At 45.2% G+C, this 26252-nt stretch overlaps 7 protein-coding genes across 7 annotated transcripts; 4 read left to right on the top strand and 3 right to left on the bottom strand.

Moving 5' to 3' along the window:
* The first annotated feature begins 212 nt into the window (after positions 1 to 212).
* On the top strand, positions 213 to 4191 carry BYT42DRAFT_583901 (P-loop containing nucleoside triphosphate hydrolase protein). The gene is made up of 17 exons (XM_051569832.1): positions 213 to 430; positions 509 to 1107; positions 1170 to 1328; positions 1391 to 1423; positions 1490 to 1587; positions 1646 to 1829; positions 1894 to 1969; positions 2031 to 2088; positions 2152 to 2344; positions 2412 to 2568; positions 2629 to 2700; positions 2758 to 2987; positions 3054 to 3203; positions 3269 to 3399; positions 3462 to 3552; positions 3625 to 3713; positions 3784 to 4191. Exons 1-17 carry the CDS (start codon positions 283 to 285, stop codon positions 3917 to 3919), a joined length of 2604 nt encoding a protein of 867 aa, XP_051419558.1. The 5' UTR covers positions 213 to 282; the 3' UTR covers positions 3920 to 4191.
* On the bottom strand, positions 4187 to 5643 carry BYT42DRAFT_583898 (WLM domain-containing protein). The gene is made up of 5 exons (XM_051569831.1): positions 5525 to 5643; positions 5384 to 5462; positions 5210 to 5315; positions 5130 to 5143; positions 4187 to 5065 (listed from the first exon to the last, which is right to left on the bottom strand). The coding sequence occupies exons 1-5, from the start codon at positions 5624 to 5626 to the stop codon at positions 4368 to 4370; spliced, it is 999 nt and encodes a 332-aa protein (XP_051419557.1). The 5' UTR covers positions 5627 to 5643; the 3' UTR covers positions 4187 to 4367.
* A 1053-nt stretch (positions 5644 to 6696) lies between these two features.
* On the top strand, positions 6697 to 9976 carry BYT42DRAFT_503034 (sulfate transporter family-domain-containing protein; the record flags this gene model as incomplete). Its single annotated transcript, XM_051564870.1, has 8 exons — positions 6697 to 6940; positions 7035 to 7110; positions 7196 to 7258; positions 7524 to 8110; positions 8189 to 8320; positions 8385 to 9215; positions 9324 to 9410; positions 9489 to 9976. 8 exons carry the CDS (start codon positions 6697 to 6699, stop codon positions 9974 to 9976), a joined length of 2508 nt encoding a protein of 835 aa, XP_051419556.1.
* A 128-nt stretch (positions 9977 to 10104) lies between these two features.
* Positions 10105 to 11614, bottom strand: BYT42DRAFT_583890 (DNA glycosylase). Its single transcript, XM_051569830.1, has 7 exons — positions 11357 to 11614; positions 11051 to 11301; positions 10788 to 10977; positions 10609 to 10731; positions 10466 to 10532; positions 10283 to 10389; positions 10105 to 10210 (listed from the first exon to the last, which is right to left on the bottom strand). The coding sequence occupies exons 2-7, from the start codon at positions 11116 to 11118 to the stop codon at positions 10145 to 10147; spliced, it is 621 nt and encodes a 206-aa protein (XP_051419555.1). The 5' UTR covers positions 11119 to 11301; positions 11357 to 11614; the 3' UTR covers positions 10105 to 10144.
* A 55-nt stretch (positions 11615 to 11669) lies between these two features.
* On the top strand, positions 11670 to 15667 carry BYT42DRAFT_104176 (uncharacterized protein). Its single transcript, XM_051562072.1, has 14 exons — positions 11670 to 11906; positions 11972 to 12036; positions 12106 to 12184; positions 12257 to 12867; positions 12935 to 13331; positions 13395 to 14022; positions 14098 to 14231; positions 14306 to 14593; positions 14660 to 14796; positions 14858 to 15007; positions 15078 to 15174; positions 15248 to 15278; positions 15337 to 15425; positions 15520 to 15667. Exons 1-14 carry the CDS (start codon positions 11754 to 11756, stop codon positions 15565 to 15567), a joined length of 2907 nt encoding a protein of 968 aa, XP_051419554.1. The 5' UTR covers positions 11670 to 11753; the 3' UTR covers positions 15568 to 15667.
* An 11-nt stretch (positions 15668 to 15678) lies between these two features.
* BYT42DRAFT_583884 (P-loop containing nucleoside triphosphate hydrolase protein) lies at positions 15679 to 18149 on the top strand. The gene is made up of 7 exons (XM_051569829.1): positions 15679 to 15870; positions 15939 to 16158; positions 16217 to 16408; positions 16469 to 16599; positions 16676 to 17137; positions 17200 to 17565; positions 17620 to 18149. Exons 1-7 carry the CDS (start codon positions 15772 to 15774, stop codon positions 17932 to 17934), a joined length of 1785 nt encoding a protein of 594 aa, XP_051419553.1. The 5' UTR covers positions 15679 to 15771; the 3' UTR covers positions 17935 to 18149.
* A 2376-nt stretch (positions 18150 to 20525) lies between these two features.
* BYT42DRAFT_583874 (PXA domain-containing protein) lies at positions 20526 to 25999 on the bottom strand. Its single transcript, XM_051569828.1, has 7 exons — positions 25050 to 25999; positions 24935 to 24957; positions 24489 to 24865; positions 24286 to 24419; positions 22377 to 24212; positions 21279 to 22300; positions 20526 to 21190 (listed from the first exon to the last, which is right to left on the bottom strand). Exons 1-7 carry the CDS (start codon positions 25965 to 25967, stop codon positions 20992 to 20994), a joined length of 4509 nt encoding a protein of 1502 aa, XP_051419552.1. The 5' UTR covers positions 25968 to 25999; the 3' UTR covers positions 20526 to 20991.
* Between the last annotated feature and the right edge of the window lie 253 nt (positions 26000 to 26252).

Below are 26252 nucleotides of genomic sequence, written 5' to 3'. Positions count from 1 at the left end.
TCTTGCACGTAAATATCTATTCATCTAAACACCTTTTGTATTTTGCAACTGCTGTTGAGCATGCGTATGTGATGCGTTTATATGGTGATGTGATGAAACGACGTGAAAAGCCGCCAAATGCGATGTAAATTGTATGCCTTGGCCTGCGTTTGAATTTGACCATGTCGGAGAAAACGCGTCGCGAGCTGAAAGAGGAAAAAGAAACGCGCTCGCCTCGCTCAAAGAAAAATTTCAGCTTACCACGGTCTGTCCATTGATTCCACGATTTTTAAAGACTTGGGAATGGACACTAGGAAACGACTCCACAGCGATACCTTTTTCGATTCCGATGACGACGATGCACTGTTCTTAGACTCCACAGCAGACCAGTCCACCTCCTTTTTCGCACTAGACGATTACCTCGAAAAAAAGGCTCAGGAACAATTCTCTGGTAAAACCCAATGCTTGACCTACTATCCTGTACCGTTAAAATCTCTTTCTTGCTAACATGGCTTCCTGCCTTTTGTAGCTCATGTTCCGACCGACTCTCCTTTAAGTTCTGAAAAAGGGAAAGCCGTCGATCGCCAGGCTTCGAGTTTCGCCAATCTTCACCTTTCCGACAGCCTTGGCTTGGATGATCTCGACTATCCCGAATCACCGCCAACGCAGGCCCAAGTCGATGCCATGGACATTGAACACATTCCCTTGTTAGACAACGAAGTTAACGATCTACCTTTGTTCTCTTCCATCTCAAATGTCCAGCAGACAAAGAACGATCAACCGACCTCCTACCTGCAACCACCACCTACGGGTAGTTTCGTTACGGCCACCTGCTCACGTACCGGTCGGACGCTCTATTTTTCCAAACGACCTCAGTCGACCCAGCGAACAACACAATCCATCGATCACATCAAAAGTTCTACCAGCCTTTTGGGAAAGCCGATCTGGAAAATGTTGGAAGAGTTGGAGCACGAACGCAAGACCAAAACAGAAGCGTTAATCAAAGAGCAAAAGGAAGCATCAGCGCATAAGCCTAAAAGATTGAAAAAAGCCAACGTTTTGGAGATGGAGCGCCTTTGGGTTGAGAAATACAAACCACGATCATTTCTGGATTTGCTGAGCGATCAGGTACTCATCACACCCCTTTTGACTTGTTCAATGACGTTCATTCGTCTAACCGCGTCTCATAGCGAGTGAATCGTGAAGTTCTACGGTGGGTAAAGCAGTGGGATTACTGTGTGTTTGGAAAACTGCCAGCTCAGGAAACACAACGTGATAAAGCCATGAAGCAATACAAGTCCACTTTTGGCACCACTGCACGTTTCGAAAAAACGGACAGAAGGGAACAGGTACTTGTGGGATAAAAAGGATACCAAGTAAGAAAAAAAATTGACGATCAAGTATTCTATAGCCAACGGATCCGTTACTGCGCCCAGAAAGAAAGGTATTTAGGGGCAACTACTTCAGAAATTCTTTTAAATCAAGACTGTGCATTCACATGTAATGGTAGATCATGCTTATCTCTGGCCCTCCCGGTTTCGGTAAAACCACGTTGGCCCATGTCGTTGCAAAGCATGCCAACTATAATATCATTGAAGTAAATGCTAGGTAACCATCTGAATACAGATCATCGTCTACAGGCAAAGGCTAATATGCGCGACGTTAGCGATGATCGTACGGGGGATGTGGTACGATCAAAAATCAAATCCGCGCTGGAAATGCAAGCTATTATCCGGGAACCTGCTTCTTCCGACGGCTCTAAACAAGGACGCACTATGAGCATGCAGCAAAAGCCCAATATTTTAATTATCGATGAAATCGATGGCGCCAGTAGCGGAGGTGGATCAGAGGTAAAAAGTCGACGGTATGCATAAACACGAATTCAATATCATTCAACGATCAAACCGTGGATAGAGTTTTATCCAACAATTAGTGCAATTGGCAACGGCAGACGTGAAGGACAAAGATTCGGACAAAACACGACGAAAGGGTAAGCGCAATATCAACATGATTTTGCATGGGGGGTAATAATACTAAAACGCCAACCTCAGGGAAAGGAAAAGGTCCCATGCCGCTCCTAAGACCGATTATTTGCATCTGCAATGACCCGTAAAGTATACCAATCCTACAGGAAATATTCCCCGAATTACTGATTTTATATCTGCTTTACAGTTACGCACCGGTGCTTCGTCCGCTTCGTGCTATTGCACACACAATTCAGTTCCGCAAGATATCGATGCTGACGATTGCTAAACGGTTACAGGAAGTGTGTGAGCTCGAAGGATTGCAGAGTGATTTGAGAACTCTCAGTTCGCTCGGTGAAAGTACGGATGGCGATGTTCGAAGCTGTCTCAATACACTGCAGGTAAATATCGACTATAGCGCAAGAATGGGGTTTGTAATGAATCGAGAGCTGAGCATGATGGTGGTAGTTTATTCGAGGCAAGAGCGATGTCTTCACCCGTGACATGCTGGAGCAGGCGGGAGTCGGCAGAAAAGATATGGGCAAATCGCTCTTTTCAGTATGGGAAGAGTTATTTAGTGCGCCAAACGCACGTCGGCAGACATCTATCGATCGATTCGCCAATGGTAGGGGTACTGTGGCCTTTTGGATTGCGTGCGTCCTTCTAACTACTTTGATGCCTGTAGACGGCAACAAGTATTTACGACGAATGATTGATGTTATCATGACAAACGGCGAGATGGAAAAGATTATGCAAGGTCAGCCATAGGAAACTGTCGTGGATTGCTCTCGCATATTCACTGTGATAAGCGTAGGTTGCTTCGAGTCTTATCCGCTCATGAAATTCCACGATGTTGCTCTTCAAAAATTCGTTCAAATGAGTGAATGGCTCAACTTTTATGACCATGTGCATCATCGAACCAACGACAAGCATGAATACGGCTTCTACGGCTATTTGCCACTACCGATTGTGAACTTTCATCGTTTCTTTGCCGGCTCCGTGAGTCAGGAGCATCGAGTTGAATATCCGAGAGTGGATTACGAGGTATGCTGCGGCCAACCACTTTTGCATGACCAAAAGCCCGCTAATTGATATTTATCAACATTCTAGGTGTTTGCGACGAAAAATCAGTATGAAAACTTAATTTCTATTTTCTTGGCGGGCATTCCTCCTGCCAGCCGGCGATTCTTCAACAAAGATATGGTTGCGAATGAATTAATACCGCGATTACTACGTATCGTATCGCCGGAAGTGCGCCCAGTAAGTTGCAGATGAAAAAAAAATGAAAATATCGGAATGTTTGTTTGGCTCACCTTTACTGTTAGGTCAATAAACAACTTATCAAACCCGAAGAAAAAGCGACCTTGGCTCGACTGGTAGAAGTGATGATCGAGTTTGGCTTGACTTTTCTACAAGAGAAACTGGACGACGGGCAATTCGTTTATAAATTGGAGCCGTAAGAGTCTGCTTTCAAGATACAAAAAGAGACAAAATGTATAACCTTGGGCCGTTCTCTAGTCCGATTGAACAAATGATCCAATATCAGACGGTCAATAACAAGAATATCTTACCGAATCGCTATGCCGTGCGTCAGTTGATTGCTCAAGAGGTATATTGCGTTGATTAATTGTCCGTTCACGTCAAAAAGCGGAACTGCTGACGCTGATCAAATCCTTCTCAGATTGAGACTGAATTGTTACGAAGACGCGAGCACGCGAAAGCAGCCAAAGATGGAGGTGAAAAACTGAGAACCCAAGTTCGGGCCACCATGTAAGTGAATGTGCTCGATCGATCGATGCTGAGCAGCATGAACTGGGCTCTAAATGCGATACGATCTTAGGGATGCTGCCATGAAAGTATTAAAAGACCCCAAGAAAGAAAATATACCAAAGGATTTCTTTGGACGTCCCATCGTGCGAAAAGAATCACCACAAACCGAACAGCAGGCTATGGAACAAGGTATGAGAGTGGTATGAGAGTGGACATGGCTTGTACTGAACGACTTTTTTTCTTTTTAAGCACGGTTGGATGAAAAGATACAAATCGCATACAGATACCACGAAGGCTTTTCCAATGCTGTACGAAAGCCAATGACCATGCAAATGTTCCTGTAGTCCTTTTCTGTAAATAATGGCAATCTCCTCTCATCATGTAAAATCTGAACACACTTTCTCTATCATTATGACGCCCAAAACGTTCCGCATTACGGGGAAGGGCTGATGTTTCCTGACAATAAAAATATGCCTGTTCATAGAATGGATATGATTCATTTATTACAAAAGTAAAAAAAAAGAGATGGATGTGCGAAGATTAGTAGAATGATATGCAAATATAATTGGAATGAATGATTTGGAGAAAAGCGTACTGAATGAGAGTAAGGGTACAGAAAGGGGGATGGGGCGATGGGTTTGGGAAGAAAGGTCGTTAACAAAGACGGGTATAGCTGCATAGACGACAGGTCCACCATTGTTCTTCCACTTCAAGCGTGCATTGGGGACAAATCCATCCGATCGCAGTACGAAGGATGGCGTCTTTATCGTGCGGCCTTTCAGCGAGACAGATTTCACAAGCCAACACAACCTCCCGATTTTGAAAGGTGCAAGTCGGGCATGCCCATCCAGAAACGTTGGAAGCCACCGTGGTCACCATTGTTTGCGCCTTCTTGTTGGAAGCACGCGTATCATCGACCGACGGTTTTCGTTTTCCAGTAGTTGGTGTGACTGGTGTGGTTGGTGTGGTCGGTGCGGTCGAGGGACTCTCTGAATCTGGATCTTCCTCTGTTTGACATCCACCGCACCACTTCTGATCTTGCAGTCGTTTTTCAGCCGCTCGGGCCGCCATCTCACGAGGCGATAAATTCTTTTCCATAGTGCCTGATCCACTGCCTAATCGTCGACCTCCGCTGGGGAGCATCACTTGTTGCAACTGTTTCCGTCTGGTGGCCGCGGCCAGGGCTTTCTTTCTGGCTTCGGCAGGAGAGACGCTATGACTGACCCCTACACCGAGTCGATGACCTTCAGCCAAGAATCCTTCACCAGTGTATCCAGATAATATAAGTTCATCTAGTTCCTTGTTCAATTCCTCTAACAAGGTATAAAATTGAACGTCGTGGGGCCCTCGCACTGTGTTTGCATGATAGTGAGTATTTAAAGTCCGCATTAGCTAACAATGTTGATTGTTACTCACCGATATGAGCGAGCCTAATTAACAAACAAGAAATGTCAGTTATCACACGTATAAAAGCCATGGCATAATTTTAAACCTACTCGTGAAGCATTGTTCCCAACAGATCGTTGTAATCGAGAAATTGAGTGTCATCGTAATGTGGCCGCAGTCGGATATTGATCTTGTACCCTCGATTGACATTGCAGCCTAAATAAGGTACTTCACATTTCAGCCATTGCGATGTTTTCTTTTTTATCATTGGTCAAAAGATTTACCTAGTAAGTTTGGATTGGAAGGAAAAAATTCACAAAACTGAGTGACCTTCCAAGATCGCTTCTTCATAATGGGTTTGACCTGATATATAGCGGCAGGTGAGTTTTTCAACCAACGACGACAGTTATCGAAAAGATAGTCACCTGAGACGCAATACGATGAAGTAGTTGACATGCTTGCTCAGGGTCTTTCTTTCTTTTCAATGGCTTGAATTCCTTTATGAATTGGTCCATGGATTCAGGCATCAGGGCAACGAAAAAGAGACCGGATTTTCGATTTCCTATCAACGGCGACCGAGAAACGGACTGCTTTTTATAAACTCCGACGATAGCGTGCGACAATTGATACCAACGGAATGCACAATGATCTGGTTACGAAAATGGGAATTCTTTCTTTTTTGCCTTTGCCTCTTTACATTCACCCTAGAAAGTTACATTTCATATAAAAGTTATTTTCTTTATATCTTGTAAACATTCACCATTAATGGATAACGCATTATTATGAAACGCAAGAATGACGGGTCTGACAGATTGGGGAGGAAAGGGACCCGCGTCGAGGTTATTTGGTGGCCCATGTCAGTTTTTTTTTTTTTTTTTTTTTTTGTGGTCCCAGCGTTCCATTTTTGATTCTCCGAAACGGTTTGCCTCGAACATATAAAATATCAGAGTTTTGATCTTTCAAACATCAAATTTGTTTTCCATTGCTTTTTCTCTTGCTCTTGGTGTAAAAAGAGTTGATTTTCCTCTTTTTCCTTTGGTGCTTGGTATTGTTGTGCAAATATGGCTCATTCTAGCCCGCGCATAATCGCGGCAGACGAAGAATCCACGGTTTCCTCACAACACGAAGCACTGTCTCCTCCTAAAACGTCACTGCAAAGGCAAACGTCTCGAGAACTACCTTCCCGATCCTATTATGCTTCTCATGCTAAGCACGAAACGAGTAGGTTATCCTTATCATGCAACGCGATGACTCTTTACCGGTACTGACCGTGAATTGTGTAGATGGAGAGCTGCAATACTCGGCATCGATTGAATCGATCCGAGCTCAATCCCTTGCATTAGGCGATTTGGGCATGAACGAAGGTCCAGATCCCGACATCGGCAAACCACGCCAGAGTAACGACGAGTTTATCATCAGCCCTTCTCCGCGTACTCAGCCAAATACAAGCAGTAGCAATTTATCGTATCTATTTAAATACCAGAATCAAAAGGAAACAGACATAAAAGCAAGCAAATCGAACGATGAAAGAAGTCCGCTTATCGAACGCTTACCGTCATCAACCTCACCATCCGTGGAATACCAGACCATTTCTCCCATGCGGACGGATGAAACAAGTATACGGAGCGCACGAGATCGGCGAGGCAGTGTGAAATCTTATTCTGACACGGGTCGGTATCAGCCCTTCTGGTCCCGATTGTGCGGACGAGTGTCTGAAAAAACACGTTTCACATCACTCAAGGATCCTGACACATGGATCAATATGGTGAAACGACCTATTGAATGCATACCCGCCGTGATTCTCGGCTTGCTGCTTAATCTTCTTGATGCTATTTCTTACGGTACGCCCGCTGTCATTGATAAATGGATTCGGGGGGGGGGAGGGGTGGACATCATGATGCAAGAATACTTACGGATGAGTGCATTATTACTTAGGCATGATCACATTTCCCTTGAATAACCCTATTTTCGCTGCATTTGGACCTGATGGTATCTCAATGTTTTTTGTGAGGTATGCAGGGTGGATGATTTTGTTTGAGAAATTGACAAAAATGATGCAATGAACACAAATTTTTCTGATTTTTTTTCCCAATTAGCTGTATTGTCGCACAATTGGTCTACTCCGGTGGTGGTAGCTGCTTTGAAGGTGGTAACGGAAGGTGAGTGGTTTTACATCAAACACAAAGGATCCTCCTTCTGGTATGCTTCATTTGGACTTAGTATGTTATTTTTTTTTATTTCCTTTTTCTGCCTGACAAATGTAGCATGATGATCGAAGGTAAGCCTACTTTTGAACCGAGACAAAATCGTTTTACCCACAATTAAAATTTCCATCCAATGTGTAGTGGTCCCTTTTCTTCACATCATGTAGGTTTTACTGAATAGGATGTGTGGGTTGTAGGTGGATACTGATAGTGGTTGTAGTGCGGAGCAAATTATTCAGTCGATTGGAGAAGATGAGCCAGGTCGCATTGTGTCGTCGACGGTGGTTGCATTTGCTATTAGCAGCATGATGACGGGTTTAGCGTTTTTCCTGTTGGGTGCTTTAAAGCTAGGATCGTTGATCGGATTCTTTCCGCGTCACATTCTCGTTGGTACCATTGGTGGTGTGGGCTGGTTTCTCGTCGCTACCGGTATTGAAGTGTCGGCTCGTTTAACCGAAAATCTCGCCTATAACCTACCAATGTTGCGTAAACTGTTCTTGGATACGCATACATTTGCATTGTGGTCTTCTTCGCTCGGGGTCGCCATCCTGTTACGTATTATTCAGCATCGCGTATCCAGCCCGCTTGTCGTTCCAGCGTTTTTCATGATCCTCCCCTTTGCGTTTTATTTCGTGTGCGTCATTTTCGGATTGGATATCGGTCACGTACGAGACGCAGGATGGATCTTCCCGCTTGTGGAAAGCGATTTGCCGTTCTGGCACTTTTACACTTACTACGATTTGACCTTGGTCGACTGGAGCGCAATTCTCAAGACATTACCGGCCATGCTCGCATTGACCTTTTTTGGTAAGTCAGTTTTTACTATGGCCTTTTTAAGGCATACTGTGCGACCCGAGATTGAAACGTATCATGGTCCTTGTTTAGGACTTCTTCATGTGCCCATAAATGTACCAGCTCTGGGCGTATCGACCAACAAGGACGATGTAGATGTCAACCGAGAACTCGTTGCTCACGGATTGTCCAATGCCATCTCTGGATGTCTGGGCGCCGTACAAAGTAAGAGAATGAGAATGGATCATTCGCTCTGCACAACGAGAAACGCTAATGATCATGTCCACAGATTACCTTGTCTATACCAACAGCTTGCTGTTTATTCGATCCGGAGGCGATAGTCGACTGGCTGGGTTCATGCTGGCGGGCGCTACGGCCATCGTGTGGATGATTGGGCCATGGATTGTCGGGTACATCCCGGTCATGGTTGTAGGCAGTCTGATTTTCCATCTGGGTCTTGATCTGCTCAAAGAAGCTCTCATTGATACATGGCACAGTGTGCATTATCTGGAATACATTACGATCTGTGCTATTATCGCGTGCATGTCGATTCTCGGATTTGTGGAGGGCATTCTGGTCGGCATTATCATGGCCTGCATTTTCTTTGTCGTGCAAAAAGCCCGACGGAGTCAAGCTATTCGTGCTAGCCTTTCTGGTCGATTCATGCGATCCACGGTGCGACGGGTGTACCGACAGCAGCGATTTCTACATTATGTGAGCAACCAGATTCAGGTCATCAAGTTGCAGGGATACTTGTTCTTTGGCACCATCAACCAAGTCGAACGAGCGATCCGTGACATGCTGGACGAACGGGTGTGGGATGTGACGCCGGTGCGATTCGTGATTCTTGACATGCAACTTGTTCAAGGACTGGATTTCAGCGCCGCCGAAGCGTTTGTTCGTATTCGTCGATTGCTCGGAAGTCGAGACGTGTACATGATCATCTGTAATGTAGCGCGTCAGTCGGACGAAGAAAAGGCCCTGGCAAAATCCGGCATGTGGATGGATGAAGATAACAGTCAGCAAACAGATTTGAAATGTTTCCAGTACCTCAACGATGCGTTGGAATGGTGTGAAAACGTACTCTTGGAGTCTTATTTTGCCAAGATGTCACAGCGTCGTGGATCCTGTAAGTTTCTGATACCAAAAGCATTTGTTCTGTTCATTGGTGACTAATTCTGCTTCGCTACAGATAAAGGAACTGCGTCAATGCCTCGTTTCACTGGAGAAGAAGTCACCCAGACCGACTCGTTGCCTTCTGTGGCCTCACCACGTCAAAAAATGCTAACCAAAGCAGTGAAGGATATATTGGAAGGTAGGCTATCATAATCAAAAAAGGAGAAAAAAAAATACATGTCTCTTACTCTATCCATTTTTTGGCATCATTTTATAGAATCACAAGCGCCAGTGATTCATTCCAACATGACACAACCGATGATGATTCTTGTTCAGACTTACAGTGAACTGAGTTCCGAGACGGTCCCCGTAGAGTTTTATCACAAACTGGCGACGTACTTTGAAAGAATGACGCTTAGGCGTGGCCAAGTCCTGTATCGTGAAGGGGACCCCTGCGACTACATGCTTGTGCTCGAGCAAGGTTGTTTGCGAAGTCTGATGCGTGTCAATCATCAGGACGTCACCGTCGAAAGCATTCTTCCAGGAAGTATTGTGGGTGAACTTGGTCTGTTCACAGGAAGCGACGGACGCACACGGTCTATGGTTGCTGAACAAGACTCGGTTCTTTGGAAACTCACCAAAGCCTCCCTGGATAAGATGTTGACCGAAGAACCCCACATGGCCAACAAGTTCATCCTTCTCTCCCTTCACTTTTCGTCAGATCATTTGGATACCATGACCCGATATGCTTTTCAATTGCATTAGTTAGCATCTATCCTTTATTCACTATCCTATGTAATATTGTAGAAACCAAGCATTGCAAAGATAACCAAAATTGATAACAATGCAGAATGGAATATTGAAAAAAATAGTTTCACCAAAAAAAAATAAACCCTGCAAAATTTATTGCGACACACAAGTTGGCCATCCTTCCTAGTCCGCGACAGTGTAAATATCCGTCAATAACCACATGTACCAGCAACCCAGGGTGCGATATGGCTGTGCAAAAAGGAAAGTGGGGTGAGCATAAAAATCGATCCATTCCAAAAAAGGAAACCAGGTGTCACTTACTCTCCAGATTTCTGTCACTTGTCTCATCTGTTCTGGTGTGGGCAATGTGTCCCTTTTGGTCGTCCCTTTTGGGATATTAAAGTGTAACGCCAACCCTTTTCGTATACCTAAAGTGGACGCAGTATCAATATCAAAATGAAGAATAATGTAAGAGAATGAACGATTTCTTGGTTGCTGACTTACCAAGATCGGTCACGGGCAATACATCAGGATGACGCATATTGAACATTAGGTACATATCCACGGTCCACTAGGGTTCAGAAAATGACATTGTTCAGTATTTCAAAATGCGTGTTCACTTCAACCATTCAATCCATCCCTCGTACCTGTCCGATTCCCTTGACGCTGCACAACTGTTTTGAAATTTCCTCATCAGACATGGCATCCAATAGATCGGGCTGAATGGTTTTATCAACAAACTTGATAGCCAAGTCTCGTATGTACTCCGCCTGTAAGCCTACATGAGTTCCAAGCATGCAGAGTCTTCCCAAAATCATCGATTCACCTTTCTCCCGGACAAACCTGCCGATCGCAACTCCTCTGGTGTTTTGTCCAAAACCATTTCAGGTGTTGGGAACCATGTGCTTCCTTCATCGGTGGGAACTGGTGCGTCGAACAATGCTATAAATTTGGCGCGAATTGATGCGGCGGCTTTACCACTGATCTGCTGGTATATAATGGATGACGATAAGGCTCTTATATTTTTCAGGCATTCATCGTCAGTTCATGGTTTGACGGACAAACAGTATGATTGTGCGGTGACGTTACCTAAACGGATTGGAACCGTCCGCTTGTAGCAATCTTTCCTCAAATCCAACGAGAGATTTTGGAGTCATGAGAGCACCCAGCTTTGGATCGACGCTTTTCAAATGCGCCACTGCTTTTTCAAAATCAAAATGGCGACTAATGACGGGGGAGACGACCCCTACGCCTCCACAGGTAGTCACACTTGCTGCGGCATCAATGGCTGCAGCACTTGGTTGGCTGCCTACATCCGTGGTATTCGATGGTTTGACAGCCTAACAACGAAATCAATTGGACCGTTACAAACGAGAACTGCTTCTCAATTTTAACCTTTTTCGATTTGGTTGGCTTCTCAGGAGCAGAGCGTGTGGATGTCTTGTCGGTGTTTGCAGACGCTTTGCTGCTCGAGCGGGTCGTCACCCCACTATCGAGAAGAAAGCGAGGGGAGGAATAAGAATGGGCGCAATTTCATAATAAAAAAGAGCATACTTTAGCGCCTCCCGCCTTTTGGACGTTCGACGAAAATATCCATCTCCACATTGAGCGATCTTGTCAGAATTCTTCTTCGAACGCATGACGAAAAAGAAGCAAAGCAGATTTAAAAGCAATTGAAGCACCGAGAAAAGAAAAATGCCCAGACATTTTTAAAGTCAGCCGATCTTATTCTGTTTGAGAAGAAAACGGCTCCAATTTTTTTTTCTTTTCCTGACAGAAGCCGAACAAATCCATGTCCTCACCTCTTCCATCTCCTCATTCCTTCATGTCCTCATCACCACGATCGCTAGCTGAACTGCGAGAACAGGCTGAGGTCAACGGAGCAGATATTGGCAAATATGCCGTCAAGACCTGGATCACCTCCGCCAATAAACTCTTTGAGCAGGTACGACCCGGCCGCTTTCCATCGGACGCTACTTTCCTAAATGACTAATGCTGTTCATACGTTAGGGAGATTACGACTTTAAACTGGAACATTTAGAGAATGCCTATGTCCATTATTTAAGAGGGTTGAAGTAAGTGACGTAGTGGACATTTTCACTTCACCGAGGAGGAATATATGTATTAAGCAAGCTTGATCCTAGTATTGTCGTGGAAACCATCAAACAACATCCAGATTATTCCGAAGCGCGAAGAGATTTTTTATTTCAATCTTTATTAAAGGTATTACTGATTTTTCTTGGATATACCCCATCTGTGAACGACAAGCTAATGTGAGCGGGACATAAATACTAGAGAATCGATGGGGTAATGACGAGAGTCGAAAATATTCGAAGCCAACTTGAAAGACGGTTCGCAGAGTATACCAAAGTCGAAGCAAGTGACGATCTGAATCACGTTCTGCAGAAATATCCGTCCGTCGAAGCTCTTCACTCGAGTGGGAGTTCTATCAACGATCGGGTCGCTTCCGATACCAGTCCATTATCGTTAGACAGCCTGCCGCCTGTTCCGCAGCATGTTCCCAGCACTCGCAAGATGTCGATGCCAACTCCTCAACCATCACCGCCTGTGACCTCACCAGGACCTTCTCCAACTGCTCCATCCGCCCCTCCGATTCCAGCCAAACCAAAGATGCTCGCACCAGCACCAGCGCCATCCCAACTTTCACCTCATGCGCAACCCAATGGATATTTTTCGCCTCCGCCACTTCAAATCCCGCCACGATCCAACAATGAATTTTCTCCTTCCATGGTAATGGAACCCAAGGAACTGGGCGATTGGTTACTGAAGAAGAATAATCCAGCCAGTATCCTGTTGCTGGATGTAAGACCGAGAGAAGTTTATAACCGTGGATGTATCAAGCATCGTTGGATCGCCCAAGTAGAACCCTTGGTACTACGAAAAGAGTAAGTGATACAATCTTGTTCGGACCGCTTACTGTTGAGTATACTCAAATGTCAATGCTTGTTTTAGTATATCATCTCACAGGATATATGAATCGTTGGTCATGAACCCGGATATTGAACAAGAGCTTTTCAAGCGACGCAACGAATTTGATCTTGTGGTGTATTACGATCAGGATTCCACCAGCATCGAGCATGCTAGCGACGCTTTACGGTACCTGAAACGAGCCATTTATGAAGTAGAATTCTCCACTATTTTGCCTCATGTTCCTGTCATGCTTTTGGGAGGGTTTAACGCCTGGAAGGCGGTGTACGGTGATCGTGGTGTGTATCGGTTCAGTAAGAACGACAAAGAAGAAGACGCTACCTTGGATCAAAAGAAGCCAGAGCGACCCAAGCACTGGTTGCATGACGTCGTGGGCAAGAGTTCGGAATCTGGTGTCATGCATCAATCTGTCTATGATTATGTAAGTCAGATATCCTAGTAATTTGTTCCATCATGTCACTCACTTACTGCGGGACGCGTTTAGTTTACGCATGGCGGTATACCCTATACCCAAAACGCGGTGGCACAGCAGTATCCAGCTGTGCAAGGGATTTTTGCCAATTCACTGAGTGGCTCCGATCAACAAGTGTCACCGTCTCTTGCGATGCCTGTGCCGGAACCCTTTTTCCCTAATACCACCACGCCGACAGAAGAAACAATTGCAAATAAATACCCAGAAATCCGTCCTAACTCATCCCAAGAAAAGCCCAGTCGTCCTTCGCTTCCCCATGGCGTGCAACGTCGTACGACCTTTGTCGATAACCCATTTCATGGCTTCACTGCCACTAGCAATCCAATGTTTGATACCCCACCCCTGCCACCCAAAGAACCAATTACATCAAAACCACCTTCCAGTGGACCGTTTATTACCAGCCCTCAACCAGCTTCTCATCCTCCCGTTCGTCCTTCCCTTCCTGCCAAACCGCCCAACTTGAGAATACCGCCCGCAGGTGAAAACACAAGATTTGCACCTGTATCAAATAACTCATTCGCGCAACTTGGCGCGATGCAAATTGGCGCCACTGGACTGAAAAATCTGGGCAATACTTGCTTCATGAATTCGATTCTTCAGTGTCTCAGTGGCACCGCTCCTTTGGCACGCTATTTTACATGTAAGTGGATCAAATTACTTGTCGATATGGTGATTGCAAAGAGGTTAATGCGTTATGCGTGCTATACTACTTTAGCTGGCATGTATAAACAGAGTATCAATCGACATAATCCGTTGGGCACCGGCGGTGTTGTGGCCGATAGTTTTGCCGATTTGTTAAGAATCATGTGGAGTGAAGCATACAACTTTATTTCTCCTGTATCTTTTCGAGTAAGTGGACAAAACACTCGGATCCATTCCCGGTAATCTCATGATGAATGTGTTGCACCTTGCGCTTTTTATAGGAAGCGATTATTCGGTTTGCACCTCAATTTGCAGGCACTGAGCAGCATGATTCCCAAGAGTTCCTGACATTTTTACTGGATGGACTCCATGAGGATTGTAATATGGTAACGAAGAAGCCTCCCACACCTCCCGAGGACGCCGAGGAAGAAGAGCGATTCGAACGACTTCCTGATTGGCAAGCTAGCAGTATTGCCTGGCAACGGTATCTGGAACGAAATTCCAGTTTTATCGTCAGCCTCTTCCAGGGTCAATACAGAAGTCGGTTGACGTGCTTGACTTGTCACAAGGTAACTTCCCTCGCTGTGAAACAAAACAGCACAGAATTCAAATGGCACTGACTCCTTTGGGATTAGACTTCTACCACTTATAACACGTTTATGTCTTTATCGCTGCCGATTCCGGCTAAAAACAACCATCCATCAAAGGTATCGCTGTATCAGTGTTTAGACGAGTTTGTTCGCGAGGAGATTCTCGATTTCGATAATGCTTGGTACGTCATTTTGTCTGTCAAAGGTCCACAATAGACTGTTTCCTAATTTTCTGTTGTACAGGCATTGTCCGAGATGTAAAAAGCCTCGCCGTGCAAGTAAAGCACTGACTCTGTCCCGATTGCCGGATGTCTTGTTGGTTCATCTGAAACGCTTCTATTATGACGGACCGTTCAGGAATAAGCTCGAAACGACAGTAGATTATCCTCTTCGGTAAGTTTATTTGAAACAACGGCTAACGGCTACCCGCTTTCTTCCCGTCATGCTGACACTTCTCTGAAAGGGATCTCGACTTGTCGCGTTATATACCCCCATCCATGTTTTCACCCGAAAAAGCACAAGAACACGAATCCTTAAAGTACGATTTATATGGTGTATCGGTAAGTTTTTTCCCTTTTTTCAATTCCCGTTTCATAATGGAGTGACATTCCTGCTGATACTGATATTTTACAGAATCATTACGGATCACTAACTGGTGGACACTGTAAGTAATGTATTAGCGGCAGTTTGGATCTTTGTCTAACAACACTCTTGGTGTCTAGATACGGCTTGTGTGCGCAATGGCTATCGAGGAGAATGGCACAATTTTGATGATACACGATTTTCTGTTTGTGATCAAAGCAAAGTATCGGTAAGAGTGTGCCTAATATGGCTAGTATCGGTGACAGGCAAGGACATGAGTATATTCATTCGAATTACGTTTTTTTCTTTCTTTTATGAAACAGAGTCGAGCAGCATATAATCTATTTTATGTGCGTACAACCGTGAAATAAGCCCTCCATCAATAAAAACTGATGATTGTGTTCTTCTTATGATCGTGTGCGGCACTGGCAAGGAAAATAAGAAAAGTCAATCGGAGCTTAATTATTTCATGCAGTTCGTTGTTCTTGTTTCTCACCCTTTCATAATTGCTGTTCCAACAAAAAAGCACGCTTGCTTTCATTCTCGACACATTCTGTCCCGTCATTTTATAGACAATGTTGACGCATTTCTCTTTTCTGCGAACCAACTTGATACATTACAGTGCAAGACACCCAGTTCGTCGCTACTCTGCACAGTCAGTCCATCCACGAGTGGAAAGTCTTTGCTTTAATGACGGATCGAAAGATTCAGGCTGGTCTCTAATTTGACTTCTTTTATACAGATTGCCGAACTTCTCGATGATCATGTTATTGGACAAGAACGAGCCAAGAAAATCCTTTCTGTCGCTGTATATAATCACTATAACCGCATACGAGCTAACCTCCAGCGGCTGGAACGAAACGAAGCGAGTCGTGACGAGCAAGGCACGAGTCTCGCCAACGAATCCAGTTTAAGTGCAGCACCGGATAAAACTACAGAAGAACATGTCCCGTCAGAGCAAGGTAGAATGTGGATATTTTTATTTTGTAGTTTTCCACTAAGAAGCTGATGGCGACAAAGCCGTTTTGAGATCGCTAGGGAACGCGCCTGGACAACCGTCATGGCTAAATCAGTATGCGCCCCTTAAACATACGCATGAATCTTTCTTATCCGATCAAGCATCCACTGGCCAATCTCCGGGTTCCACCGCCAAAGATCTGTCGACAGTACTAGAAAAAAGCAACATTCTTTTGATTGGTCCTACCGGTTCTGGTAATTTTTTGACAGGTCATCTTCCGTGACATGGAATCGCGATCTCATGACACTTTACAGGAAAAACCCTTCTGGCCAAGACGCTGGCCAATATACTGAAAGTACCATTTTCCATGTCGGATGCCACCTCATTTACGCAAGCAGGCTATGTTGGTGAAGACGTAGAAATGGTGATCCAACGACTATTACAGGTAGAAGTATCGGACCACAATCATAATCCAGTGGAAAACAATGTGTATTGACAATGTGCGTTTTGCGACAATTTAGAGCTGTGATTACGATGTGGAAAGGGCAGAAACAGGAATCATCTTTATAGACGAAATAGACAAGATTGCGAGACGATCGGATCCATCCATAGGGTCCAAAGACGTGAGCGGAGAAGGCGTTCAACAATCGCTGTTACGTATGCTTGAAGGCACTGTCATTCATATCACCGACAAAGGAATGCCTATTTCTAGCTCTTCATCGCCACAACGACCCACCCCCATCCTCACAGGCGGAACAATGATCGGAAGCATGGTTGCACCCTCTTCAACGTTGCCTGCTCCCCCTTCTTCTTCTATCTCACCATCTCCTTCCACTGCATCTCCATCCTCCATTCTGCGAAGCACAGGCCTCGCACCTCCTCCAGGCGAAACATATGCTGTCGATACGTCCAATATCCTATTCATCCTGAGCGGCGCATTCATTGGATTGGAAAAGATAGTCATGGATCGTCTAGACAAAGGGGTAAAAAACTTGGCAGAAAAAGATTTTGAGGCTTGTATTAACATGTATCATTGTTGTTACAGTCGATGGGTTTTGGCGAAGATGAGCGAATACCGGACGCCTCGTTGGACGGATCCGATTCCAATCAACCCGGGACCTCCGTGACTCTAGAAAACGCCTTGTCTTTTGTCGAGCCAGAAGATACAGTAAAGTACGGCCTGATTCCTGAATTCATCGGTCGTTTACCCATCATTGCCAACGTAAACCAGCTCTCGGAAGATGATTTGTTGCGAGTACTGACGGAACCCAAGAATGCATTGCTAAAACAATATAAAGAGTTGTTTGCATTAAGTCACGTATCGATCGAATTCACTAGGAAAGCCCTGCGAGCAACGGCCAAGCGTGTTTTGGAAACGCAATCGGGAGCGCGTGGTTTGCGTCGTATCATGGTACGTCCTTTGCATTATTTCAGTTTCTCATAATCACATTGCGGGATATTGTAGGAACAAATCCTACTGGAACCCATGTACGAAGCCCCAGCGTCTTCCATTCGTCATATTCTTATTACCAAGGACGTGGTCGAGGGCAAATCTGCACCTTTATACTATTCCCGAGGACAATGGGCGGTGATGGAAGAGGATATGAAATATGACGATGATGATCTTCGAGTCCGCCGGACCTCACCTTCGCAAGCCTCCAAGCAATCAAGCAGGCAGTCTACAGAGACCGGCACCTCCACCGTTGCCGATACGGAACCCAATTACATAGCTCCCAATTCTTCACTGCAACAGGTCGTGGAAACTTACTACAGGATATAAAAACTTGCACCATATCATTTTTCACGCTCGTAAGCAATTCGGGTAAACGATATTGGCTGGTTTCCTTTTCTGAAATGCAATAGCCTCCTCGTTGTCGCAATCCATACTGCGCTTTATGAAATGTGTGTGAGAGAGCGATCAGGATCAATTCGTGGCCAACAACAAATGACTATATTTGCAACAAAGAGTGCTCGTTTGCCACCCTTAATACTCGGAAAGGAGCTATCCAATGACTTGTTCCCTCATAATCTACCAAGTTCTATTCCACGAGATGGAATAACGCCAGCATTATACAATCCATTTCAATGGCAAATGCCGTTGCACACTTTCAATGAAAATTCAGAGTACAAATAAGCTTTTTTAACAGCAAATACGTCTTGACATCCATTACTCTAACTTTGACCACCAAAGCTGAGGAGTGGAGGATAAAAAGTGAGCATGTGCAAATTGTATCTTCTACTAGTTAGTTACACGATACATCATTTTTTCTTAAGTATCTTGTCTATCTTTACTACAAAATAGAAAATACGGACCCTTTTTTATTTTTTGCGTTACTGCTTGTATGTAGTTTGGCGGAACGACCTTTCATGACAGTACACACCGCCCATCCAATTGAATGGCCATAGTGAACATATATATAAGATTGATGACTGTGGCAATTATTCCAGAGCGAACTCAGATTTCCGTCCGTACGCCTGCGCATGACAGAGCTTTCGACAATCACAAACTGAGCAAAGAGCTGCAAATTTGAAGGCTCTGTGGATCCTTTATGGATACATATGCCGACGATACAAACGTCTGTGGGCATGATATCTTGGACAAATGCTTCCCGTTCCATTTGTTCAAACACATGGTACACCATGGTATGTATAGGTGCGGGTTGGCATTCAAAGTGATATCGTTGATCTGCTTTGGTCCAAGCTGGAGGGTCTGGATAAGGTTTTCGATTTTTAATTCTAAATCATTGGTTTTTGGCACTGAAGACGTCCAGGTCTTGCAACCATCGTCAGCTGCCTGGTTGTATACGTAGTTCGCAATCAATTTTCGTTGCGCCACAGAAATCTCCTCCAAGAAAGCGGAATCTTCCTTATCAGCAAACCGTATCAAAAAATACCGAATCGTTTTGGGTTCAAAGTTGGCTACCACATGATTCCGTACCAGTTCATTGTATTGCTTGGCGACCTGGCTCGCTACCGTTGAGTACCCTTGCGATTTGAATCGACTGAAATGAGAGCTGCCGACATCATTCTGGAAATTACGGCAACAGTTCTTGATAAATTAGGCCAATGCTTTTTGGCCTTTTCCCATGTTGGTGGCAAAACTGGAAAAAGAGTCTTGCGGAAATGGAGGTCACATATGGTGCCGGGAAACGCATCGTAGAAAATGATAGTCGACGAAAATCGATCGAACATAGTCACATCACGGACATGTCCGACGACTTTCTGTAAATTGGCAATGTATCTTTCGTTCTTGCACGTATTTTTGAGCGACGTCTTTATGATCGATGTTCGCTGGACTGTAGTTGCGTGAATCCGCTTGGGACGGTAGTTCGGGCATGCTTTGCTGGATGAGCGGCTATGGTCAGGTTGTTTGTATCTCGCGCAGACAACTGCAATACCACTCGCTGCTTTTTTGGTCGCTTTTCTTCCACATCTTTCGCTCTTGCTTCCTGTTTAGCAGTGTGTTTTGCATTGGCATGCTCAAATTTGATTTCGTTCTTGGTTTTCTTTGTAGACGATGATGCTTTTTGGCCCGAGGTCGGAGCTGCAAGTGGTCAAATGCAGAAGTGAGATCGCGTTACACAATGGTATTCTGTAATCTTACCCTGGCCTCCATCGTTTTCGTCTATTTTTTTTTTTTTTTTTTTTTTTTTTTTTTTTGGCGTGAGCAGGTTTGACTCTTGCTTTATGTTTTGAGATCACCAGCAGTGGCTGGAACCGCCGTCAGATAAGGTCGGGTTTGGATCTGGAAAAACAAGAAATGTTCAGACAGCTTTTTTTGAATCCGAAATAATCTTTCCCATACCAGTTGATGGGGGTGTAGTCGCGCGTTTTTTCCCTTTGCAATTGTGGCTAGCCATGGGGTATACACTGAATTAGACGCAGCAAAAATGGAAAGAAGGAAAATGGAAAGAGAAATGATAGCAGCTCCAATGCATGCGCCATTGATTGAAACGCATACTTGAACTTGTAAAGCAGTCTCACGCGTGACACCAACCTGTTCTGCAGCCGAAACAAACATGCGAAATTCCTAGTGCAAGTTTTCTCAAGTAGATGACTTTGATTGTTGGAAGTTGTAGTTCATTATCCAGTGCCAATATGGTACAGTATTTGGCTTTTCTCGTCAATAACTTGGTGCTGAACAAGCATAGCAAATCAATCAACACAGCATTTTTTTATATAATGGAAGCTGAATCTAGCAAATCATGGTAACTCATTCCATTACTGCCATCATCGGGCCCGATCCACAATAATGAGCACCACTTGGATCTGAACTGATTGTTTATGTGACACAACGGAACCCCCTATTATCAACCAATCATTTTTCCCACCAATAACCTTTTTCATGTTCCCTCTCACAACTTTTTTTTTTTGCAAATCAAAAAATTCTAAAGTCGATAAAAAACAACCGTTCCCTTTCTTCATGAGTTATGATATGAAAATAGTCAGTGTTTCGATCCTAATGTTTTTAATAGAGGGGGTGTTTCGGTGTGCGTAATACAATATTACAATTATAGCATGCATACGTAGATAGATAAATATATGTATATAAATGATGAAGATAATACAGGGAATATTATGATACAAAGAGGATGGAATGGGCATGAATGCTCAGGAGCGAGATTGGCTAACGTTTTCGAGTGAAGCATCGGGAAACAAAGCCGCCACGATTTCGTCCAGTAATGTATACACCAGATGTTGATTGAGTCGCTTGTTTTGTAGCACGCTGAAAAGTCGTCTGGCGCCACGTCTAGCATTCTGACGACCGACCATGTTTCCCAGGAGATCTTTACGCAAAATAATCACTCGTTAATTGCAAAGAATCCAACCGTTGTTGCTACCTTGATATCCTACCTGGTAACCACGCCGATAATTTGCGGTTGGCTTCTTCACGAGTTTGTGCTTTCTCTTCCGGTTGTCGAGCCGGTTTAAAAGTGATGCTCGCACCTCCAGGCCAAAGGCTATCAATGATACGTCGAAGATAGAAAACCATCATAGGTTCCGTTCCCAGATATCGAATGAGTTCACGTAATTTTCTGTTCAGCAATAAATGAGATCATGCATTCGCGAGACCTTCCATTTCCAATATGTACTGGGGTCGACAATCAATAAAAAAAGTCTTACCTTTCGATGGTGCCCCCTAGGATTTGCTGGAGAATGATGACTACAGCTTGTCGACGTAACCAGTTATTTTTCTCCTTGAGTTCAAACATCTCAATGAACAAGTCGCATAAAGGTTCGGTAAGCCGAGTCACACCCTCAGGATCGATGTTCTTTAGGGATTCGGTAGAGAATTCCACAGGAACGTCTGGCGCAAATTCGTTTCCTACCATCATTTTGTTCGACGAGTTGGAAGAACTTGGCGCCGATCGTACCGGTTTCGGCGAAGGGCTGTCATTCAGGACGTCGGTGGTGGTGGTGGTGGTATCATTTGAGAAGTCCATAAGCTGTTCACCTAGACGCTGGGTGATCAAATCCAACATGGATGGACCAATAAACATATCATCGATACCCTCAGCGACAGTTTTATAGATGTGCTTCATGAATCCCTTGGACGGTTTGCGGTGAAGCGCGGCATCACTCATGGCATCGGCTGCTATGGATCGCTGAAGATTGACCATGGATCGCGACTGGGTAGAAGCCACAGTTGATGAGCTACACGAAGAATGCATGGCCAGGGACGCATCGGCAGTGCCTCTGTCGGTCAGCATTGCCGATTTCTTTTTCTTGGAGGATGGCCTTGCTGAGTTTTCAGGATTCATGCTGTAGACGGATTGATCCGGACCAGGCACAAAGATGTTTTGCTGAGACAGAAAAATACGCAATTCTTCGCTTTTGCAAATCTCCTTGTCTTCCAATAAGCGCCTCAGGTACCGTTCCAAATTGACGCGTCTTGCTTCCACAAACGATTTCTGCAATTTCAGCAAAGGCCATTTGGACGGGAATTCCAAGAGCTTGACCGCGGGATAGCGCGTTTTGAGTTTCTGATGCAAGGCAAAGAATTCGCTGTATCGTCGTGCAACGATCCATCCCGACGCGTAATTACCGTCAAAGCCCAGCTGTTGAATCTCAATCACATACAATGCGAAATCGCCGTGATCGTCGGAACCAATGGTAGAACTCGTAATACTGACCGTTGTGCGATCCTGGAAAAAAAACAGGTAAAACAGAGAAAAGTGAGCTATAACTCTAGCCGAATATGCTTAAATAATATAAAATTACCGGCATCAGCACGTTTTCTGATTCTTGCAATTCGTATTGACTTCGCTGATACTTGATCTGTTGCAACTCGCGACGAAACATGCTTTTGCTTTTCTTCAAAATGCGTAGCTCTTCCACTTTATTTTTGCTTTCCGCTTTTTGGATCAGGGCATCCACAATGGCTTCCTGCTGGATCAGTTTTTCCATCTCTTCCGTAAGCTTGGCTACCTTGTCGGCTAGCATGAGATCTCCCGGTGGCGCAAGATGAACATTGGTTGTTTCTTCGGCGGTCTTTTCCGGTGCGATGCTTGTGCTGGGTGAATCAGGCCCAGATATGGCGGTTTGATCGGATTTCTTGGCGGCGTGATCGTTGAATTCGCTGTGCTCAATGATAGAGATTGTATTAATGCCTCCTGAACTGGTCCATTGAGGTAGCGTATCGACACTGGAAACCGGTAATGCCATGGATGATTTCACATTATGAGCGCCGCTCAATAAGAGCGATCTCGGTCGTTGTCGATTGGCGGTGGTGGAGCTGCTGGAGGTGCTGGGTTCGACTTTGGAAGAACTGGGGTGCTCTTCTGATTTTTGAGAATCATCATCTTCTTCGTGTAGCACATCGATACCGCCTTTGTCATCATCAATTATCGATTGCAATTCAGCTTCCACGGCGTCCACGGTGTTTCGTCTCGCGAGCTGTTGACGTGCCATGGGAGAGGGAACAAAGGAAGATTCGGAAGCCAATGCAGTGGTAGGTTCCGATAGCAATGCACGATCAGGTTCCGCTATGATTGGCATCGATTTCGTCGTTGTGCCATCATCCTCGTAATCGGTTTCCGGATACTCTGTGTCGGTGGATTTGATAGATCCATGTGTCGAGTTTCGCTTTTTCGCCGTCTCATTGATGGACGCCGGCCGGCTGGTACGGCCGCCTTGCCCGTCCATCATATTCCACCAGTCATTAGCCGATCCCAGGACTTTGCTCAATGATAAAAATCGGGAAAACGCATAGTTATTGTCAGATGCAGCCCGTACGTGACCGCGTCGACGGGAAAATTCGGCTGACCCAGCATTCAGACTTCTGGGAAACGTGATGTACGTTGTTTGATTTCGTCTTGGGTCCCTGGACAGCACTTCGGTATCCGATTCGGCTTTGGCGATGTCGGGCTTATCCCACGTATCATTCTGTGGTAGATGATCGGAGGCGGTACGTTCCATGGATGCAGAAGTAGGACGGTTTTTAGCCACATCTGTTTCGCTGTGTACGGATGGCGTTCGTCGATACCACGTCGTTTCATCCAAACTGCGTCTTTCCAATACGGGTTCTGTCGCAGGATTGGGGGAAGATGCGAGATATTTGAAATACAAATCCGACCGCTTAAAGTAAGGAAAGTGCTCCTTTTCAATTTGCCAAAAAACATGCTGCTGGATCTGGTACAGTTTTTCCCGGATTTGCTGTACCTCGGCCGAGAAGGAGGCATCCGTGTCCGACGACACCTCGATTCCTTCGGCATGACGAATAGCTTGATGGAGTTCGTTGACGAGCGGCTCCATGACGGGAAGTCGGTGTGGAGTGGTCGAGGACAGGTACATATCATACACCATTTTGACGTCTTGCAAAAATGTACGATCGTCGCGCCGTTGCTCGTACACATTGCTCACTGGGGAACTTCGAAACCCTTCCACAATGAGCCAAAACTGTAATTTAAACATATCATGCCGGCGATCCATGAATTCCATAAAGTACGACAATCCTGCCGTGTTTCTTAAAATCTCTTCCAAAGTAAAACCCGACGTGGGCGTCGCAATCGATGTGCTCTGCTTGCGATTCCTAAACAAATGGGAGGAAGAGGTCCTCTAGCCAGAACAAAAAAGGGCACCTCCTTTGTTAGTCCAATGTCAAAACATTTTGAGATGGTGCGCCGCTTACCACCTCCTCTTTCTCTCCTGAGAGAAAGGCGATGCGTTTGTCGACTCGTTTCTTGGCTACACTGAGCCGATTGACATACACGGTGACATCCTCGACTTTTTCTCCATCAATAACTTCTTCTGGATCACGATCGCCTGGATCAGAAAAAAGAATAAAGTCAGATTACTAATTCGAATGATGCACGGTTACATTGTACCACATACCAATCTGAGCTTTCTTTTTCCGGATTTGCGTGACGATGTCATTGCGTACGCGCTTCAGATCCAACAAATTCTTTTCCTCATCAATCATTTTAAGAAATTCGTGAAACGCTCGCCGGCCCATCCTACTGCTTCCAAACTCATGCTGTTTACGAGGATCTAGGCCAGTGTCATTGTCTGTTTCCTTGACAGCGCCAAGAAACGTCAACGAAAATTGTTTCCGAAACGACGATCGTTTCGATGGTTTGAATGTATCATGGGGTACCAATGTCTCATCGTCTAGGGGATCGGTCGCCGTGGTTGGCATCTCGGGATCCATAGTTGCATCCATGGCATTGGAATGTCGGTTCAGTACTTCTCGCAACTTGCGGACCATTTTCCTACACATTGAAAAAATCGTGGGTAAGCACGCCTGATCTAACAAATTCCTTATTCATGCAACCCCATACTGTTCTCGCAAGGCTTTCCCCAACTATATAAATCACCGTTTTATAATTGTTTGGTTAGTTATGGATTTTAGGATCGGGTTTCCATCGCTAACAACCGTGTGTTTAGGTGACTTACGTAACTGTCAATGGTGCAGTTCCAGAAATCGGGATCCGCGACCATGTCAACGACCGGTTGCAACACCGCACAGGTCACCATTTCCCGAATAATGACTCGAACAGGTCCACTTTGCATTTCCTTTTCGTCAATAACAAAAGGCAGGACTCGTTCCACCAGGTGTCTCAAGTAGGCTACTTCGGTGGGTTTCGTCGTGACAGCCGCGGTTGTCAATGCCGAGTGCAGCTTGCCACCTCGGAATTGAGATGCCAAGAGTAGATCGAGTTCGTCGGATTGAGTGACGGATCGTTCCAAGGACTTGCCTCGAAGTGCGGTCTCGGCGGCACGGAATTCAGAGACGTGCGAGGTGACTTTGGGGATAATTCGACTGACAATGACTGTAAGTAGATCGGTTTCCTCGACTCGCTTTTTCAACGCTATGGCTGCTGATCGAATGATGTGATCGACCGACTTTGGAAACGAGACTTCACTGGTGGATCGTGAAATGTGCACGAACCAGGAGTCGATAAAGTCTCTCAGAACGTACGTCAACAGTTCCTCGAAGGCTTCCGACTCGGCCGCTGTGGCAAAGACATGGGCAGGTTTTTCTCGCGTGTTGTCCTTTCGCCGTTGTTCTTGGACTTGCGGCCATATGGACTTGTGGACAAACCGCAGAGGTCGAAATTCTTCCACTTGACGGTATTTTCGACGGTCCTGGCTTTCGTTGGCAGGCGAAACAAAGTACTTGATATAGATGTATAAGACGATCAAGTTCAACACAAACAGCGCGCAAATGCTTGCGGCGGCCCATTGTGCGATCCGCAATAGTGCGTGAACAGCATACGGCCAGCGTAAGCCTCCCATCAACACTAACAGACCCACCGCACTGTACTTGACAGCTTTCAGTCCGCCGGCGTCACTCATTAGCACACTTGGCATCGTTCGAGAGTGGGGTGGCCGTGCATAAAGGAAACCCCGACTTGCTTGGATCGGCTGACCTTCCAAAAACTTGACCCTCGATTTAAAACCCCGATGTCTAAATAGACTTTTCATGGCACGGGGACAGCTCTTTCACTGAGTATGTGCATCCCCTTCAACCACAAAAAAAGCATTGGCACATTTCCTGCCTGCTTGTAAAATAATTAATTAGGCTGATTTTATAGGATGATTCTATGCTTCTAACAGGTATCTTGTCTGCTCGGGCGCTGTGCATATTTACCGAGA

Source organism: Radiomyces spectabilis (genome assembly GCF_025331425.1).
Source record: "Radiomyces spectabilis strain NRRL 2753 chromosome Unknown BYT42scaffold_13, whole genome shotgun sequence".
Taxonomy (NCBI): Eukaryota; Fungi; Mucoromycota; class Mucoromycetes; order Mucorales; family Radiomycetaceae; genus Radiomyces; species Radiomyces spectabilis.
This window is presented reverse-complemented; position numbering and strand designations above follow the sequence as displayed.

Bases quoted from the DNA above. Each gene is read 5' to 3' on its own strand.
- BYT42DRAFT_583901 (XM_051569832.1), top strand. From the start codon at position 283: ATGGACACTAGGAAACGACTCCACAGCGATACCTTTTTCGATTCCGAT. The intron at 1,424-1,489 runs GTATTTAGGGGC...ATGTAATGGTAG, and splicing joins TACTGCGCCCAGAAAGAAAG to ATCATGCTTATCTCTGGCCC. The intron at 2,701-2,757 runs GTCAGCCATAGG...TGATAAGCGTAG, and splicing joins GATGGAAAAGATTATGCAAG to GTTGCTTCGAGTCTTATCCG.
- BYT42DRAFT_583898 (XM_051569831.1), bottom strand. From the start codon at position 5,626: ATGCCTGAATCCATGGACCAATTCATAAAGGAATTCAAGCCATTGAAA. The intron at 5,463-5,524 runs GTGACTATCTTT...GCTATATATCAG, and splicing joins TTCATCGTATTGCGTCTCAG to GTCAAACCCATTATGAAGAA. The intron at 5,316-5,383 runs GTAAATCTTTTG...TACCTTATTTAG, and splicing joins TTCCAATCCAAACTTACTAG to GCTGCAATGTCAATCGAGGG.
- BYT42DRAFT_583890 (XM_051569830.1), bottom strand. From the start codon at position 11,118: ATGACTCCAAAATCTCTCGTTGGATTTGAGGAAAGATTGCTACAAGCG. The intron at 10,533-10,608 runs GTACGAGGGATG...TCTGAACCCTAG, and splicing joins GCGTCAAGGGAATCGGACAG to TGGACCGTGGATATGTACCT. The intron at 10,390-10,465 runs GTAAGTCAGCAA...CGTCCACTTTAG, and splicing joins ATTGCCCGTGACCGATCTTG to GTATACGAAAAGGGTTGGCG.
- BYT42DRAFT_104176 (XM_051562072.1), top strand. From the start codon at position 11,754: ATGTCCTCACCTCTTCCATCTCCTCATTCCTTCATGTCCTCATCACCA. The intron at 14,023-14,097 runs GTAAGTGGATCA...ATACTACTTTAG, and splicing joins TTTGGCACGCTATTTTACAT to CTGGCATGTATAAACAGAGT. The intron at 14,232-14,305 runs GTAAGTGGACAA...CGCTTTTTATAG, and splicing joins TTTCTCCTGTATCTTTTCGA to GAAGCGATTATTCGGTTTGC.
- BYT42DRAFT_583884 (XM_051569829.1), top strand. From the start codon at position 15,772: ATGTTGACGCATTTCTCTTTTCTGCGAACCAACTTGATACATTACAGT. The intron at 16,600-16,675 runs GTAGAAGTATCG...GCGACAATTTAG, and splicing joins TGATCCAACGACTATTACAG to AGCTGTGATTACGATGTGGA. The intron at 17,138-17,199 runs GTAAAAAACTTG...TTGTTGTTACAG, and splicing joins TGGATCGTCTAGACAAAGGG to TCGATGGGTTTTGGCGAAGA.
- BYT42DRAFT_583874 (XM_051569828.1), bottom strand. From the start codon at position 25,967: ATGCCAAGTGTGCTAATGAGTGACGCCGGCGGACTGAAAGCTGTCAAG. The intron at 24,866-24,934 runs GTATGGGGTTGC...TTCAATGTGTAG, and splicing joins GGGAAAGCCTTGCGAGAACA to GAAAATGGTCCGCAAGTTGC. The intron at 21,191-21,278 runs GTAAGACTTTTT...ATTGCTGAACAG, and splicing joins CTAGGGGGCACCATCGAAAG to AAAATTACGTGAACTCATTC.